The following is a 19,436-nucleotide window of genomic DNA, read 5'->3' on the forward strand; positions in this document are numbered from 1 at the left end:
TAGTCGTTCTTTTAAACTAATTTAAAGCAGAAATTGTAACACTGTTCTCTTTAATGTTATGACTCAAAAATAATTTCAATCAAGGTTTTTTTGCCTTAAAATTGAGGCATAGTTTCCTTCCTTAAAGTAGCACAAAAGTTGACCAGAAAATAACATCGGAGTTCTTTTGTAGATGAAATGCTGATGTTCCCATCTTTACCCTTCATTCAACCTCTCCATCAAAAGTGACAAGTTTGAAGGAACCACTACTTCATGTAAAAAACAACCTACAAAGATGAATATAAGTGAGCATGAGACCTTAAATTCTAGCTTAAATGAGACACCTTTTGCTTGGATTTCAGTCATTACATATGAGACAACAAAGATCATCTCTGAAATAGTTTGGTACTTTTTAATAAGGAAGAAGAAACCAAAAGCAGGCTGAAGAATCATGGTACTTCATGTGTTTTTAACAAATCATGCTTGTTCAAAGCGCAGCTTGAGCTACTTCTGTGCATGCTTGCAGCCTAAGCATGGCACTGGCTTTATAAGTCACCATTCCCTTTGCTTGGAGGAGGCTCCCAAAGAGATGAAATTGCAAGTTTCTGTAGGAGACAAAGCCCGAGCCTGCTGCATGGGCCGTGCCTGCAGAACTGAACCTGTGCTGTGCCCTGTGGACAGTAATGGCTGGGCCAGGTCCTGTGGCCTTCCTCTCCCCCACAGTGTCCCCAGCCCGGGAAGAAGAGATTCCTGGAGCCCATCAGCAGTTTCTTTCTTGCCAAGTAAATGGAAGAGCCCACAGAGGCTGACCACTGTGGAGAAGGGCTCTCCTTCAGGCAGAAGGTGATGACCCTCGCCTTTGGCCACTGTTCAGCTGCTCGCTAACACAGGTTCCCTGGGTCCCCCCTGTGCCGATGAAGTTGGCTGTTGAACCCATGGCTCTAATAAACGCTTGTGGCTGGAAAATCCAACCCCGGAAATGGCTGCCCATGCCCTCCGGGGCCGCGGCGAGGGCTCCCGGGCTGCTTCACCCCCTTCGCAGTGTGGGCAGCCCGGGAGGCCTCGCCGCGGCCCCTGGGAGAATCAAGCGGAGAAGCCTCGGCCCCCTCCTCGCTGGGGCTCTGCTCTCGCCGTGCACCCGTTGAGGGCCCCGGCGGAGCGGCCCCAGCGCCCGCTCCCCGGCCAATGAGCAGGGAGGCAGGGGCCGGCCCGGCCGCGCTATAAGAGCCGGGGGCGGCGGCAGTCCCCGGCCGAGGCCGTCGGGTGGGAGCCGCGTTTCCTGTCAGCGGGAAGGACCGGGTGGTGCCACCATGTGCGGTGAGTGACGGGGCCGCCGTGGGGCTCTGCCGTCCTGGCGGGACGGAGCGGGGGGGTCGCTGGTAGGAGCTGACAAAGCGGGCTGTGCCCGGGGCTGTCCGCCTCTTGTGCCGGGCTGCGGGACTAGAGCTGCTTTGTCCCTGAACCGAGAGGTGTCCGGCTGCCCCGGAGTGACAGCGGGTTCCGGGGCTGCGGGAATCCACAGCGGGGTCGGTCGGGACTGGCCGCGCCGCATCCTTTGTGTGGGTTGGGAAGGAAAGACGACCTGGCCTTGGGGCGACGGCAGGTAAAGGTAAAGCTTCTCTGTCAGCTCCCCTCTCCCGAGGAGAGGAGATTGCATTGCTGCTCCCCACAGCCTTTTCTTTCCGTATTCTCCGTGCCCGGCGGCTTGTCCCGAGGTCTTGAGAAGGACAACCGTCCCGTTCCCGGTTCCTCTGGGGTATCAGGGCTCGCTGTTAACCATTGCCCCTCCTGGGCCAGGTGCCTCAGTGCATCACCGCCTCGGCCGGCTCACGGGCTGCTGGATGCGCTTGGCCCTGGCGTTGCGAATCCAAGGATTAGTTGTGAGCCACTTCCCAACTGCGGCGATAGAAAGATTTTGTGGTTTTCAAACAAAAGGCTGAGAAGGAGCTTAATTCATAGCTGCTGAGAGTTTATTCAACTTCCTTTATCTAATAAAGATGAGATGGTGGAGATAATATCTGCAATCTTGATACAATTGCCTGGATATGCTTTAGGTTGGATTAAAATCAAAGTGCAGGTTCAGCAGCTGCTAATGCGATGTATTTTAGTTATGGAGGAAGTGTTAGTGAAACTTCACCTATCCTTTGACTGAAGCCCCCTCTCGGGTCTGGAAGGATACTTTCATCGGGAGAAGAAAAGTTTGTGCTAGTACTTCTCAGCCATTATGAACAAAACCTCTTTTGTGAGGGGCAGACTGAAAGTGAGTTGAGTTACTGCTCCTAAAAACGTGCTTTCTGAGCTGGATATCTTTTTCCTGCCTCCACATCCTCTTTAATTGTAACCTCAGAAAGAGCAAGGAGCCTAGAAAGTGTCTTTCACTCACTTAGGGACACGAGGTGTTCCTGTTTGAGCTCTCAGGTCATTATAGATGGGACAAATGTGTCTTCTAAACAAAACCCTTTCAGGTGAGAGACTTGGCTCAGTGCCTAAGCAAAGCAAAGGTATTGGTAGCAAGCACTGGGCAGTGAGATACGTGATTGTAATATCAAAACCTTACTGTATCTGGGCTGTATATTGATTGGAAAATGAGGGTATTAACAGTGTTAAATGACTTTGGTAAAACGTCTAGCTTGGGGTGGAGTAGCTGACTTATGGCAGAGAGTGCAGCAGTTCATAAAGTGCAGTGAGAATGGTGCTGGTATTCTTCCTAGCAACATTTGGAGACCTTTTACATTACGTTTGTTATAGTGAAAGATGTCCTATGTCTTTGCTATGCTGATCTGCTGTAGGAAGTGCAGGAGTTCTTGAGGTTGCAACCGACAGTTTCTAAATTACTTCCTTTTATTGGGTTTATTTTTGCATATCTTTCCAGGTTTAAGTGTTGAAAATATGTCCTGTTGTGTTTTCTCTGGCTTCAGGTAACACAATAAGATTTAAACCCATTGTTTTCTGCTTTGAAAATATGGGGTCATTAAATATTGCCATAAGCATGCTCTTTAGGAAACAAAGCTGAGATGTTATCACATTCATATGTTAAGAAGATAGAGTAACAAAAGTATGCAGGGTTTTAAACCCAGGTAAGATCTCATAAATTGATGATCTACCTATTTTAAATCCAAATTAGTTTCACCAGGATATAAAGTTGAGACTGGGGCTTTCTCAAAGCCAAGTTTCTGGTATCAGCAATGTGCCTACCCCAGTAGAGGCATCCTTTTATTTAAAAGAAAAAAAGAAAAAGAATTAATTTTGTTCAAACTTCAAGTATAGGCTGCCCCCTTCTTGATTTTGGTGAAGTCTTGCAATTGCAAGAGTTCCTGCGCTTTTTCTCCCAAAAAAATACTCCGTGAACTTTTCCTCTTCTTGACATGTTGCTTGCAGTCCTGAAAGGGAAAGAGGACACTCTAAAAGTCTTGATAGGCACATGAAGGGAGAGCCTTGCTTCCAGTGTCTGCACATGATCAAAGCTGGTTTTAGGAATGTTTTAACAACCTCTGAGTGTCTGATTCTAAAGGTAAGCTGTACATGGTTGACCTACTTCATGCTCTGTGAAAACTCTGTAGTTATGGAAAGTTATAAGCTAGATTTAGCATCTAGATCAAGAGAGCAATGCCCTGGTGAAACACTTAAATGCTTTCACTGGATTCTGTGCTTGTCTGTATGACTTAAGAAAGTATTTCACTGCTTCTGTTGTGCTGACAACTAAACACTGGCTTTCTTGATACATACTTTATTGTATTAGCTTACAATGCGCTTGGGTTTCACTGGGGAGGAGAGATGCAAACTCTGGAAATGACATCTAATACCTTGGGGAGGCCAATATAACGTAACTTGTGAGCATCACAAAGCTCTTATCATGAGAGTGATTCAACTAAGATTCAGTCATACTAGTTTCCTTCCAGAGGGAATTAAGCTAGAAGAAGACTTTATCAGCAGTTGTTTCTACAAGAATTGAGCAATGTGCTTTAATTCTAGCCAAAATAATGACTAAGTAGGGGATAAAATATGCAAGTGGATAAATCCCGAAACAGAAAATTACTAGAGAAATGGTGCTGAGATACAGATTTACTTCCTTTAACTGGAAGAGTTTATAATATATTTCTTGAGAGGTCAGGCTGCAGCCTATTGCTTTCATTGTCAATGGCCTCTGGTGACTTCTGTGTCTTCTAAGTCACATATGTGGAAGCGCAGCTACAGTTCCTTGGAAACAAGGATCTTTATAACAATTGCAGCACACTGGTACCATTGTATGGACTGTCCCGAAGGAAAGGTCTTCCTGGAGCTCAGTGTAGTCAGATTTGCCACATGGAACATACAAGGCTGCTGTGTCTTAAATACGTTGTGAAATCTGGCCTAGAAAATAGAGCTGGATCTGAAATGAGGTGTGTAGCAATGCTTTGGAATGATGTTGAGACATTTGTATTGAAGAAATTGAAGAATGCTGCTCTTGATTGAGCTTCATGGTTAGTGCCAGAGAACGGTAAACATCTGCTGGGGAAAAAAGATCAGCAGGCTCTCAGCCTGAAGTGCCTGTATATAACCAGAGGCATTATTTTTCAAAGCAACCCTGAAGAACAGTATTTAGCTGCTCAAATTCCCAAATACCTCTTTAAATGCAACTATTGTTTTACTATCTCCATTAATGCTGGACACTCTAGAAATAATTAGGGTGAGCTCCTCATAAATCTCACTTCTGTAGCAGGAAAGCATTTTGCACCCTTTAATCCTTCCAAGAAAAATCCGGAGACCGATGTAATAGTCCCTTAGCCTCACTTTCAAACCAACAGTATTAATGGCTTAAAACCAGTGGAGCAACTGAATTCAGGACCATATTTATAAGGGAGATTTATTGGTGTATCATTATAACAGCTGCTTCACTCCAGCCATTTACAGTTCAAAAGCCTTAATTGAAGGGGAAGAGGGTGTTAAATTTCAAACAAAGGCTTTCTCTGTTTAAAACACTTGATTGTCTGAACTGCTTATCTTTTGAGCTCCTGAAGTCTGGTTTTTGCTAACTGTAGTCTCCACTCCTGACTTGTTGCTTGGAGAAACGTTTGAAATGGTGAATGAAATGTTTCTGTTTTATTGGGGTACAGGTTTGCAAAAGTTAATAAAAAGGTCTGATCGATCCTACAAAGTTCCAGGGAGAGCAGTAGGCAGAGAAAATGAATGGCTGTTTTTTCCTTTGCAGGTGACCTTTTGATTGCACCTTTTCTAAAGCTAAAACAACATCCCCCAAACTCCCCCTAATGAAAAGAATCTTTGTGTACTTTTGCTGTGAAAAAGAGGAGAATAATGTGCAGGGACAGGGTGGGGGAACCTACCCCAAAACTAAAAAAGCCACTTCTTGGTTGATGACTGGTCTGTTCAAGAGATGAGGGATCAGACTTTCAGACTCTTCCAGACTCTGTTTGCCAAGTAGGCAAGGAGCGAGTTCACATCTTTATGATGCCTGTGTAAGAGTTGACCTGAGTAACACGGGGCAAGCAAAGGGATCTTGTGTCTCTGTTGAGTTTGGTTTGGCAGGCAGTGTTGTGTTGAGGCAGCGTGAAGGGTGAAGGCTTGGGTTTTGGGTGACCCTGTTTTTGTGTCTTCTCTTTCTTTCCTTTGTTGTCCTATCCTTTTGACTTCTGCCCTTTCTTTCTGTTTTATTCTCTATTCTTTTCCCGCTGAAGTGACTGTTGTATAAAGGATTAAGCTGGAGCCTTTCAGAAATAGATGTTGTGCCTAGTACCTACCCATGGGTATTTAAGGCCATGACTTTGATTACAAAAGTCTCCTTGTGTTAGTACTGGTGAATATATTCCTTCTTTGAATGTCTGGATATGAAATAGATCACAATGTTCCCATTTTCAGCGGTGGTGGTTTTCATGGAAAGCAGAAATTTTTTTAGCTCTCTCAACTGTTTAACTCTTGGTGGGTAACATGAGGAGAGTAAATCTGGCCGGGAAAATGTATGTGCTGTGTAGCAAAAATGAGGGTCCTGATTCATTTACTGTATTTGAGATCCTTCCATTTAAAAACCCAGTAGGAAGAATTGTACTAAATTGGAGGTTGCGTTCCCCTAGGACCTCTTTGTGGTGCTAGTTTTAAAGGGTCTTAAATTGAGTCTGAAGGGATGCAAACTCTAAAATAAATCTTTGCTTCTTTCCCCCTCTGCCCCCTTCCCCTCTTTTCTTTAAACAGGAATTTTTGCTTATCTAAACTACAGAGTGCCTCGGACTCGGAAGGAAATTTTTGAAACCCTGATAAAAGGATTACAGAGGCTGGAATACAGAGGATATGACTCCGCAGGTATGTGAGCTAACTCAACAAATCAATTTTGGCAATCTATGGCTTCTTGCGTGACTTTTTGGGTACTTTCAACTTCTGCATGTTGGATTTTTCTTTCCTTTTTATCCTGCAGATTAAAAGACAAGAACTAATTACCTTAATTCTTGGAGTTCCTTCTTCAGCTTTCCTCCTGACTTTAAACTGGGTATTTAGCGCTCTGATCAGATGGAGGTTGAGGTTTAGTACACAAAGCAAACAGGGTGCAAGGAAGCGGGCCTCCATACTGGGTCGTGTAGGTTGTGCCTCAGCCTTTTTTGTGCATGTGAGTCCCAGTGAAAGGATGAGGAAGATTAAACTTCTCTTTAGCTTTCAGTTGGCTGATTTCATCAGGCAAAATATATCAGTCTGTCCTCAAGCAAAATTGGAGATGACACATTTGTATTTTCATCTGTGCAAATGGATATAGACTTCGTCTAATTTGATTTGAACATACACAGGTCTAGCAACAGACTTCAACTATTTCAATTTGAAGGATGATTTAAAAATAATTGTTTCACTAATATGTGCTTGTCTGTATTTTCTCAGCCTTTTCTTCATCCACTGTATTTCATGCTTTAAATAACTCTTGTGACTGTGTCCTATACTGTAGGAGTGGCAATTGATGGAAATAATAATGAGGATAAAGAAAGGTTCATCAAACTAGTTAAGAAAAGAGGAAAAGTAAAGGCCTTGGAAGAAGAGTTGTACAGTAAGTGTCTTAAATATTACCCCTTTACTTTGGCCTCCCAGTCAGCTATCATCTGCATTTCAGCAGAAAGTCAGACCATGAGATTACAGTTATGGTTTTGTACCAGAAATAACTGCATTGTGTAATCCAATGGCAGATAAATTGCTTGTTCCCCCAAATCTATACTGGAAAAGCAAGCTGATCTTTGAGTATGGTGCTGTGACATTATCAGTCTACTCTCCCCTCTTTTGGCTGCTTCTTTGTTCAAGACCTGGGCTCCCTTGGTGCTTTACTCAGACATTCCTGTGAAACACTGAAACACGGACTCTGACAGAATTTACGACCATTTAAGTAGCTGGCTGTCACCACAATCTGCTTTATGCAGTGCTCCCATCTGTGAAAAGCTGAAGTTGTGTTTTAATACGTTTACATTATAATTTGTAGTAATGTGGTCTGTTAGCCTAGCTGTTAGTATTGGCTGAAAAGGCTTGAGTCTTGGCAAACAAAGTTTTAATCACAGTAGCTTGAACTATCTGAAGTGTAACATCAAGAAAGCAAATGGTTTAAAAGCAAGGCAGAAGATAACTTTTAGATATTTGCCTGTAGGAATTCTCTTAGTGTTTTACTAGTGTTGTGTGCGTGTGTGTGTGAGAGAGACTCTATATTCTATATACTGAATATGAATATTCAGTAAACTGATGGGTTTTTTTTGTATAGAACAAGATGATCTGGATTCAAAAACAGATTTTGAAACACATTTTGGAATTGCTCATACTCGCTGGGCGACCCATGGAGTACCAAGTGCAATAAACAGTCACCCTCAGAGATCTGATAAAAGGAATGGTATGTAATCTCTGCAGCACTATGAAACTGTATGAATTTGAAATGGTTCAATCCACATAGTACATATGTTCTCTGTTCTTACTAGTGTTACGGTGTCTGGTTTGTATATTAAGGCTAAGCTGTTGCCATTACACCTAGGTTAGATGCTTTCACAACCAAATAACCTCTTCTGAGGCTAAAGTGGCACTATAAAAGGTTAATGAAATCTGTTCTCTGAAAACTAATGCAAGTTAGTCAAACTACAACATTCTTGTTTTAAAAGGTAAGACTGAAAATGTAAACACATTGATATTGTCTGGGCTGGAAAAAGGAGATGTATCATTTTTCATGTGAGATGGCTTGGTGCCATTTTACTGGGTGTAGTTTAAAACTGTCTTAATGATTTGGAGCAACCTTTGTATGCCTCTAGAATTTGTAAGCTTCCACTTTCTTTTGTCCATGTTGTGATAAACTGTAGGTCTGAAAGCTATAGGAGGTAGTTTCTAGTGTACTTCTGAGCTGCTTTTTTTACCCCATAATTTTGTATTCTAAGTTAAATATCTTAATTATTCATTACTGATGAATATGTATATATTTCATTTTAGAGTTTGTTGTTATCCATAATGGAATCATCACAAATTATAAGGACCTGAGAAAGTTTCTGGTGAGTCTGTGACAACTTGTTTCTACAACTGCTCAACCGTCATCAGATTTTTCATGAATTTGTTGGAATCTGAAATCAAGTTTCTTGGTTTCATCTATCAAATAGTAGTGTGAAGGAGTGTACCTAACAAAAATTACTCAGGTGCTGGTAAACTTATTGTAATCCTAAATGCAGAGTACTTAAAGTAACAATTTGCACTCAAATTCTTTGAGAGGGTGTGTGGACTCAGCTCTCTCCTGTCTCCTGTTGCTTGGCAGATGCTAAGCAAGTTTTACTACATGTTTTATTGTAGTATTTCTGAAAGTAGCTATGGCAAAATAAGTCTTTATATTTTGTCTATAACGATATATATCTACCAGTCCAGTGTAGTGCTCCATGCAGTCTGTCTTACTGTGCAGTTTCTGGTGGATGGCAGCCAAGAAGCTCTTCAGTGTTTCTTGCCTGAGGATGAAAACCTTTTTTCCTTGTTTATATGATATTTCAGGAGAGCAAAGGTTATGAATTTGAGTCTGAAACGGATACAGAAACCATCCCTAAATTGATCAAATACATGTATGACAACAGAGAGAGTGAGGACACCAGTTTTTCAGCCTTGGTAGAAAGAGTTATTCAGCAGTTGGTAAGTGGGAAGTTCCTTTCTTGTACTATAATATAAGCTATTTGTAGAGTTTCTTAGTATTTCTTAGTATACCTGGATGCACTGATGCATCTAGATCCTCTGCAGGAGTCCTTAGAAGGTGCTGCATGTAACACTTTTTTTTTGCCTCTAAACAATGCCTGATAGACCAAGAAGTGAGATTAAAACTTTGGAAATTTCAGAGGCTTTTCAATGGTAAATCTTTAAATGGCATTAGTAGTGTTCTTTTGTTTGGTGGGTTTGGGTTTCTTTTGTTTGTTTGATTGGTTGTTTGGGGTTGTTTTTTTAAGCAAGAGGGTGTCACAGTTTCTTAATGAAGCAGTTTCATTAAAAAAAAGTCATAGGAGTCTCTGGGGGTTGAAATCTCTAATGAAGGGCAGTGTGTTCTTAAAAGCTACTCTGATCATGTTAAAACACTGCTGTGATTCAAGTTTGTCTAATGCCTTGGCTCCCCTATTTGGAAATAGATCTAACAAGTTGTACCGATTCACCGTGTAGCAAGTTTCCAAACTGTGAAGTGGGAATCTACTGTTACTTAGTCTGTGAATGCTTGATAGATGCATTACAGACTTGGAGAAAGCTTGCTTTGTTTCCTCCCCCAGTCTCCGGGCAGATGTTTTCCCTCCCCTTCCTGCAGTTTCTTATGCTCTTTTCACCTCCCCTTTCTCCTCTCTGAAGCAGCTCTGTAAGATTCCCCTAGAGCAGGGCTGGAATACACATGAAGTAAAGACCTCTGAGGGGCAAGAGGGAATAGCAACCACCTTTTTCAGGGAAAGGGTGACTTCACCTGACCACAGGACTGGAGTCCCTGTGGGAGAAGTGGTTGTTACCATCTCTCTTCTGTTTGCACATTGGAGGGTTTGCTCCTGCTTTTGGAATACTCTTAAAGCTTGCAAGCTGTGGTAATACTATAGAGTGGTTGGTTGTGTGTTCCTGGATTTTAACGCTTTCACTGTTGATTTTGCTTGGGTGTTTTTTGGTGGAGGTTTTCTTATTTATTTTTAAAATACATTAATGAGAATTTTCTTCTTAAACTAGAAGTAGTAACTCCAGAATCTTAGCTGAAAATGCATGATAAAATGCAGCTACATGCACATTCATATTACAAATCTTTCTGAAAGTAAATGTTACTCTTAATCAACATGAAGTCTGTTAGACATCTCGGAGATTTTCTTAACCGTTGCATTAGGACGTATTGGTTTTATTTCTGAAGAGAGGCTGAGTGCTCACAGCCTGATCTATCAGCTGTTGCAGTGGTACGTGCATTTTAGCTTGTTCTGCTCCATAACCAATTCCTTTAAAGGTGCAGTCTGCCCTCCAGGAAGAGATTCCTGATAGTAGTAAAGAGCTTTCCTTCACAGCCACCTCAGGAAGAGGGGCCCCAGTTCAATGAGATGCAACTAATCGAGATAAGTTGTTTAAAGCTTTTTTGTTTCTCTTTTGTTTGCATGGTTTCCAGGAAGGTGCTTTTGCATTGGTTTTCAAGAGCATCCATTACCCAGGTGAAGCTGTTGCTACCAGGTTAGTAAAAGTCCATTTTATCCATAATTTAAGCTTTTTAGGTGGTAAAAAATAACTGTGTCATCTCTTAAAGATACTAAAATACTGATGTTTAAAGTGCTTAATTAACCAAAACTCAGAAGGCAACTGCCCTAATGGAATCCTTTTGAAATGCAGCAAAATTCTGCTGAGCAACTCTTCAACTGACTATTAAATATAACTTGAGCTGTGCTAACTGCAGGTCACCAAATTTCCAGAGGCTTCTTTTGATTCTCTATAGTCTTTAACATTATTTTGTTTAATAAAGTAGCTGTGGCTATTCACTTTTGGAGGATGCAAAGACAATAGTGAAAAGTAATCAGATGATGTTCTCTTGCTTCATGCAAATACACATTGGGTTAGAGCTCATTCAAACGACCCGCTTGGAACATACCACCCATAGTGTGTTCTGGTACCTGTTACAGTGTGTCAATAAAGAAACTCAGTGTATCTTATGTTGCTGCAGTTGTATTGAGAGTGTGTAAACACTTGTATATCAAAAAAAGGGGGAAGAGTATCGTTCAAGTTTACTTCACATTGAATAAAAACTGAGATAAGCATGTTCAGGTTGGCTAAAGTGACATCATACAAACAGGTTATACAAATAGTGTTCTATAATGGTTGTAGAATTTATGAGGGTTTTTTTTTTCTGTATAAGTTCTGCTTTTATTTGTGACTTGGAAAACACCTTTCAGGAAATGTGAAGATATTAAAGTAGCAAGTGAATTAGCAGCGGGAATAAAGACTGTTTTATACAACCACCAAAAAGCCTATTGCTTCTGTGCCCTAAAATGGGTCTATATTAAAATTGTGGAAAAGCCAGCTGTACCATCACTCTAACTGGAGAACATCTTCTGAAATGATCTATTCTATACGTGGTTCAGGGTAGGGTTTTCAGGAGTGAGGGGATTAAGAGAAGCTAAACTTGTAACTTGAGGCTCTGTGTGTGCATGAATTACTCTTTTATTACTGTGGGGTTTCTTTAATTTTATTTTAATCTCTTCAGTGTGGCATGTGAGCCTTATAATTTCAAAATGACCTGAATATTCTATAGTTTCAGAGGTGTAGTAGTGATGGTTGACATTTCTGAATTTAAAAGGTTAAAGTTTGAAACAGAATTTCTATAGTAAAGAGCACAGGAGTTTAGTGCTGGCTCACTAAAGAAGAGTAAGCTTTATTTAAATAAAGGTATTCAAACTGAGGCCTGCGCTAAGCTCTTTTGTGATTACTGGAAGGAAAATAACTAGTTCATATATGTTTTCCTCTACCAAGGTGTAGTTCATGGGGAAAGACCGAGGCATTGTGGTACTTATTCACATCATTATATTTGGCAAATCTTACAGAAACAAGCCAAGCTTATATAATTCCTGCCACATAATGGCATTAGGATGAGGGTTGAAGAGAATCTTCCTCTTTAGGAAGCTAGATGGGATATTGTCTTTCAACTTCACAGATGTCCTTTGACTGTTTTGTATGCACTTTTCTCCTTTTAAACTTGTGTGTTTTCCCTTTGTAGGAGAGGGAGTCCTTTGCTCATTGGGGTTAGAAGCAAGTACAAGCTCTCCACTGACCAGATTCCTGTTTTATATAGAACATGTAAGTTGAGAAATCCAATTACATTATTTTTAAGAATTAAAATTGTTGTTACTTTACAATTAGAAATTAGGTTAATTGGTCTTTCTACTATAAAACTACCATCTGATATCCCAAATAGCTTTTTAGCTGAGCGTATTATATTTTTATACTGATAAATGTGTAGTTCATGTAAAAATCCCATCTCCTCAAAATACTTGTGTAACTCTGATACCTTGAACCTGTATAGTCTGTAATTTTTTAACTTGAACAAATCTGGCTTTGCATTTAAAGTGTCTCATTTCCTTCACAGGCAACATTGAGAATGTGAAGAACATGTGCAATTCACGAATGAAAAGACTGGACAGCTCTACCTGCCTTCATGCTGTTGGGGATAAGGCAGTAGAATTCTTCTTTGCTTCAGATGCAAGGTAGTACAAGTCCTTAAGTGTTTCTCAAAATACTGTTTTTCTTTAGAAGTAAGATAGTTCTGGAAATCTCATGCTGTACAATTGTTTTCTGACAGAATAGCTTCTAATCCAGGCAACTTCATAAAGCCCCCAGGCTAAGAATGTAAAATGTGAAGGTTTAACATCAGTGTTAAACATCTGCAATATCTGCCAGTTGTTAACCTCTGTATAAAGTACATCCAGCATATGAAGATAAGTTAGGTACAAATAGACACCATCACCTGAGTATTTGGGCAAACTATAGGTTAGTCTAGGTTTTGGTATTTTAATCTATCAGAGGATGAAATAGCTCAGCAGGAATCTGGACATCAGGTATGCATTTGTCTCAGAAACAAGATTGTGGCCTTATTAGGGGTCCATCAGGTTGGCAAGGTCAGATTAGCAGGAACTTGCTGATGCAAGATGCTGTGGTTCTTGAGCCTTCTGCTCCAGGTTCCTGTGAGAGTGCAGGAGGAGCAGCAGATGGAGCCATTTCCTTTAAGATTGCTCTATCTGTAGTGATGTCCGAAATGAAGATGGAAGGGGAGCTGGAAGTGCTGTATGGCATATTTAATTGCTTTGAATCCTGCTACCAGCTCTTACTGACATGTCAGGTTTGTTTTGCTTCTGCTTTTTCCTGTAGTGCTATCATTGAACATACCAACAGAGTAATTTTCTTAGAAGATGATGACATTGCAGCAGTAACTGATGGGAAGCTTTCAATTCACCGTCTTGAGCGTTCAGCTAGTGGTGATCCTTCCCGGGTCATCCAGACCTTGCAGATGGAATTGCAGCAAATCATGAAGGGTGGGTTGAACATCTGTAAGCAAGTATCATCACAGGCTGATATTGACTGTGTAGTAGATAAGGGAAAAAACTGCTAATTTGTTGGGAAAATGACCTGATATTAAGGCTTTTTGTGCTGGGAGTTGACAATTTCAAGCTTTAAGACCAGGGGAAGATGGGTGGTACGGGACCTTACACATTTTTAGCCTTGGAAAAGTTCTCAATATTTAGTGTTAACTAATGTTAACATGTTATAGTTACTTTCACTGTAAATGGAGAACTGAAGTGTAATACAGAAGTTTACTTATAAAGGAATTCAGTTACCTTGTCAGAGTTAAGAAATGAAACCAACCAAATAGAGGAACTACCGATCCCTCCCTTCTTCTCGCCTGTTCCTAAGCTTGTGTTTAAGCTAACCTAGTCAAATTAGTTTGCTACTGCAGGTTATCTTAAAAATTGACTCTTTTTAACTGTAATAGACTTCAAATAACAAACAGAACCTTAACCATGTAATGTTTTTCTAAACAGGGAACTTCAGTGCATTCATGCAAAAGGAAATTTTTGAGCAACCGGAATCAGTTGTGAACACGATGAGAGGCAGGGTGAATTTTGAGAGCAGCACAGGTAACTGACAGCAGCCATTCAGGCTGCACTAAGCCTGCACATTTGGAACATGTTAGCTAGAACATAAAATACACCGCTGATATATTCTTGCTTGTTTGTTTACAGTTCTCCTGGGGGGGCTGAAGGATCACCTCAAAGAAATCAGAAGATGCCGAAGACTGATCATTATTGGCTGTGGGACCAGTTACCATGCTGCAGTTGCTGTACGTACAGCCTTAGCTAAATGCATATATTAACTCATGGTTGCTGGGTTTATAGACACTAGTTTTTCATCTGCTTTTTCTTCTGTATCTCAAACTTTGGCTTTAATTGAGGGATCTCACCCTTTTAGTTTTCCTTTGTGCAACAGTACTTATTAATGCTCTGATGCTGTTATGCACCATGCTAGAAATTCACTTTTTTCACCTTGTTTTTTAAAGCTCTGGTATGCTGTAGTTACCAGTTATTATAATAAGAATCCATTCAGATTATCTCTGACTTTTAAGATATCAAGGCTTTTATGGGTGGCAGTAGTAACAAATATCGTGTGCTGCTTGAATACAGACTCGACAAGTACTGGAAGAATTAACTGAGTTACCAGTGATGGTGGAACTTGCTAGTGACTTCTTGGATAGAAACACACCTGTATTCAGAGATGATGTGTGCTTTTTTATAAGTCAGTCAGGTAAGCTGTGTTTACTCTTTGTCTTCACTTGAGTGCAAACTCTAGAATAAAGAGCCAATGATTTATTACTTTCTGCATGCTGCAAAGGAGGGTGATGGCTAATGGGCCAGATCTGGCTTGAATTCAAGTTTCTTTCCAGCTTGATTCAAATACATAGACAATGAGTGAGTGATGAAGGGTTGTTTTCAGTTGCATTTTGCATTGTGGCTGCAGTTACTTAGAACACCCTGTGTAGAATTTTAATGCTTTTCAGGAATCATGCTTTTCAGGAATTAATATTATCCTCTGTCAACCTGAAGTCAAGATGTAAATGTTTTCCAGGTGAAACTGCAGATACGCTTATGGCCTTGAGGTATTGTAAGGACCGTCGTGCTCTAACAGTTGGCATCACAAACACAGTTGGAAGCTCAATATCCAGAGAAACTGACTGTGGTGTACATATCAATGCAGGACCTGAGATAGGTGTGGCAAGCACAAAGGTAATTGCTGTTCACGGTCTGACTTTCATACTTCAGCCCTGTGGAATCCAATTAAAATTTTAATTGTAGCACTTCAAACTGAGCTCATACGAACTCTCTGCAGACTTAACGCTAAATGTTTTGTTTTGTCTGCAGGCTTATACCAGCCAGTTCGTGTCTCTTGTAATGTTTGGCTTAATGATGTCTGAAGACAGAATTTCCTTGCAGAAAAGGCGACAGGAAATCATTAGTGGACTGAAATCATTGCCAGGTATATTGATATTTTGGGGTTTAGGAGGGATAGGGGATGTTGTTTAATGGGCAATATAAAATACTACTGGGGATGCTTCTTTCTCATTGAAGTTTCACTCTCCCCCTCCTCCTGACAATGCAAGAAAAATGGACTATTACTTTCTGCACTAATGGCCAATTTTACAAGTGCCCTTCCAAGAAAGTTGGCAGGAAGATCACAGTTTTCATGGGTTGGGTTTTCTAATTACAGTAAATTAGTTTTGTATGAGACACATTACTTATCTCCTAAACTGGTGATTTAAAATGGATATTCGCAGCTTCCTTTAGAAATACAAATGGGATGTGCGAGCACTGCTTAAACCAATAGTTGCTTTAAATTTGTTACTGTTAAATAAGGCTGGAGGGAAATTACCTTAAACTGCAGTCAAAGATGCAAAGTGAATGTTTGACAGTGGGTCATTAGAACATCCTACTGCAAGCAAACTACCTTTTCCAGTTAAAAAGATTTTTAATAGGTGCTTTTTATGTGTCCCAATAGAGATGATTAAAGAAGTCTTGTCCTTGGATGAGAAGATACACGACTTAGCTCTTGAACTGTACAAACAAAGGTCACTGCTGGTTATGGGTCGTGGGTATAATTATGCCACTTGTCTGGAAGGAGCTCTGGTAAGAACTTCTCAATATATTGTTAGATGTTGTTTAAAATGAGCTTTTGTGGTTTCTACAACATAGTTTATTTCTAATATTTCAACTTAATTGTGCTGCAGTAAATTGTACTGCAGTAGAACCTGCTATCTGTAACTAAGAGTATTTAGTCCTGTTGGATTGAACACATAAGGTGAAGCTGGATACAATAATCAGTTTCTTGTTTCTTTCACATAATAAATAGTGTTCAATGAATCTATTAAATATATATAAAAGCACAGTGTGCTGATGTTGATGAGATGGTCATGCAGGAAACATGAATTGTTATGAACGTTCTGGTAGCATGGACACGCATCCACCTCCTGCAGAAGTTTGAAATGTTAAAGGTAGACTGCATTAGCCAAGGTTTTGCTGGGTGTTTGTTTCTTAAAGCTCCTGTTGACTACTCCATTTCTTTATCTGCAAATGCATGTCAAGGGGCAAGCTCTGCTTCCTCCAGCTGACCTTTAAAAATACCAACTTAGAACCATGAGTCTGTATTTAAGTGGCAGATGTACACCTTCCTGTTTTGCTTCTTGTGGCTTTTATTTCCCATCTGATTTACTGGTAACTTGATGATTTTTTTTTTTTTTTTTTTTAGAAAATTAAAGAAATCACCTATATGCACTCTGAAGGTATCCTGGCTGGTGAGCTGAAACATGGGCCATTGGCCCTCATAGATAAACAAATGCCTGTTATCATGGTGATAATGAAGGATCCTTGTTTCACCAAATGCCAGAATGCTCTGCAACAGGTCACTGCTCGACAGGTAAGCTGTTTAACTAACAGAGTGTAACAGAGAAGGAGATTGTGTATGATGTATAACTGCTGGCTGTGCCTCAGAAAAAGGATGTATTGGTGTTTTTTTTAAATTGTTATAAATAAAACACTGTATCTGCATTGTAGGTAGCTATTATAGGTTACGGACACTAGTGAAAAGTGATTGCATGTGGGTGGTTTGAGGTTTTTGGTTTGTTTTTGAAGTACATGGAATAATGTTAAAACTCCATAGGTTGAAAATATTGCAGTCTCACAAACCAGTGAATGAAAAACTGCTTAATGCAAGACCAGCGTTGTCTTTTAACTACCTGAGTGCCTTCAAACATACAAGCGTGCTGTGAATGGATACTTCAAAGCAGTCCTAAGCCACCTCTTCACTTAACACTGCAAAATTTTGTTTTCAGGGTCGTCCAATCATTCTGTGTTCTAAAGAAGACACAGAAAGCTCAAAATTTGCCTATAAAACCATTGAGCTGCCTCATACAGTTGACTGCCTTCAAGGAGTCTTGAGTGTTATTCCTCTCCAGTTGCTTTCATTCCACCTGGCTGTTCTCAGAGGATATGATGTAAGTGCTTTCTGTGTTTAGCCCTCCAGTTAGTGCAGTTTTAAACCTCCTCCTATCAGTGTAAAGTGAAAGACTCAGTTATATGGCATATCTAAGGAACCATGGTAATAATGGAGCTTATAGCGGCTGGGGTAGTAGAGGTGTCATTTCAGTGCTAATTCTTCAGCTGTATATTTTCTAATTAGTATCCTTCTAGTTAAGAGTACAGATAGAACTTTTTCAGAGAAATAAAACTGTGATATTGCACTTTAACATGAAATAGGTCAGTGCTTTGTACAGCTTAGTTTGACACTGGCTAGGTGTGTCAGTTTGATAATGATGACTGCGTTGGGAAGGTACCCTGTGCAAAACAAATATGCATTTGTTAGGAGGGCTTTGGAAGCAAGGCTGAATTCAACAGTGAGTCATTATCTGCAGTCTCTTGTGTGTGTTAATATGTCTAGAACAAAGCAGAACTCATTAGGAAGTCTAAAAAAGCACACTAAATGAACTGTGAAATGCAGAATGTCAGTGTTACTGTCAGATACTGAAAGTCTGTCTCTTCATTCTAGGTGGACTTTCCAAGAAACTTGGCCAAATCTGTTACTGTAGAATAACAGCCATGAACAGCTGATGTTTTTCTCATCAGACCTCTGAGTTATACTTGTAGAAATGTGTTGTTCTGAATTGATAAGTACACGTTTTTCTAAAGAGAATGACAGTGCTAACTGGAAAGTGTCACAAGGATTTATCTTGCAGCTTTAAAAGCTTTTGATGTGCCTTGTATCCAAGTGCTTTTGCTATTCCTCTAAGTCCTGAAATTGCCAAAGAAGATAAAAATTGTTTACACATGGTATACTGAATGAACTTTTTTACTGTGCAATATATATATACAGCTCTCTTCAGAGTAACTGTGAACATTTTTTTAGCCTACACTACTTAACTAGTTTTAAAGATATAGTATTTATAACTACAATTGTATAGCTTTCTTTAAGTTATTTTTTTAGTACATTGCTTATCTGTAGCATTGGTAAGGCTCAGAATGTAAATACTGAGCATGTTGACATTTGTGTACAGTTGTTAGGGTTTTTTTTTTTTCTTACTTCAGCTTCAAACTGGAAACTTGTCCCTCTTCCTCCCCAGCTTCCCCCCCGACCTTTGCATCTGTGTTTCATATTCAACCAATCATTTGCAAGGCTCTTCTGTGGCTGTCAGTTCCCCACAATGTTTTAAATTTCTGCTTCTTTCAACTAATTATTTGAAAAGCCAGAGCAACGTTTTGTTTTGTATGCCACCCCAGCTCTTATTTGCATAACATGTACAGTACAACAAAATAAGGGAACTGGATGTCTTTCAAGTGGTGTTTCTGTTTGAAGAGTGTACAATGAGATTACAATGCAATTAAAAGATTATATAAATTCTTCTTTTTTATGTTTCTTTTGTTTTGTTTTTTTTTTTTTTGAACTTGATGCCTCCTTATCTAGGGTCTGGACAGAAGTACAGCACCTTAGTACTCTGTTACAAGTGACAGTGTTCTCCCCTAGTCTTGCCTAAATCCTGATATGATATCAGAGTTCTTTGTTTCTTGGGCTAGTTCTTGTGTGTCACACAGGTCTCCCATGTAGAAACACCTCACTTTTCCTTATCCAGCAGATGTGTTGCAAAATAGTGTGTCAGGTTTGGGTAGCTTGCACAGGAGTACAGGAGAACTCAGTGTGGTGACTGTTCATTGATGTTTTGTTTTGCCAGATGTGTTGAAACAATAGTGTAATCTCGGATTGTAGCTCCTACTGTGGTTGACACCAGCTACTGATTAAACCTTTGTCTTTTTCCCTCTGCTAAGGTAGATGAATGGAGGAAGAAATTTTCTGCAAGTAAAAATAGAAGCTGTGTCTGTATAATTACATATGCTGTTTATGGTCAGAAAGTTGCCTCTTTGGCCAAGAAAAAAATGCCATAAATTTATATTTGATGTAGTATTTAA

The 19,436-nt window shown here is 40.1% G+C and overlaps 1 protein-coding gene across 1 annotated transcript; it reads left to right on the top strand.

The window, feature by feature from the left end:
- The first annotated feature begins 1,095 nt into the window (after positions 1–1,095).
- On the top strand, positions 1,096–18,876 carry GFPT2 (glutamine-fructose-6-phosphate transaminase 2). Its single transcript, XM_061456965.1, has 19 exons — positions 1,096–1,296; positions 6,163–6,270; positions 6,899–6,997; positions 7,694–7,819; positions 8,404–8,462; positions 8,947–9,081; positions 10,559–10,620; positions 12,155–12,234; positions 12,524–12,641; positions 13,303–13,466; positions 13,974–14,069; positions 14,175–14,272; positions 14,613–14,733; positions 15,055–15,212; positions 15,348–15,462; positions 15,982–16,109; positions 16,729–16,896; positions 17,312–17,473; positions 18,025–18,876. The coding sequence occupies exons 1-19, from the start codon at positions 1,290–1,292 to the stop codon at positions 18,067–18,069; spliced, it is 2,049 nt and encodes a 682-aa protein (XP_061312949.1). The 5' UTR covers positions 1,096–1,289; the 3' UTR covers positions 18,070–18,876.
- Positions 18,877–19,436: the final 560 nt, after the last annotated feature.

Source organism: Pezoporus flaviventris, unplaced genomic scaffold (genome assembly GCF_033815535.1).
Source record: "Pezoporus flaviventris isolate CSIRO_AGI_PZ_B2104156 unplaced genomic scaffold, CSIRO_AGI_Pfla_v1 ptg000023l, whole genome shotgun sequence".
In the NCBI taxonomy this organism is placed as follows: domain Eukaryota; kingdom Metazoa; phylum Chordata; class Aves; order Psittaciformes; family Psittacidae; genus Pezoporus; species Pezoporus flaviventris.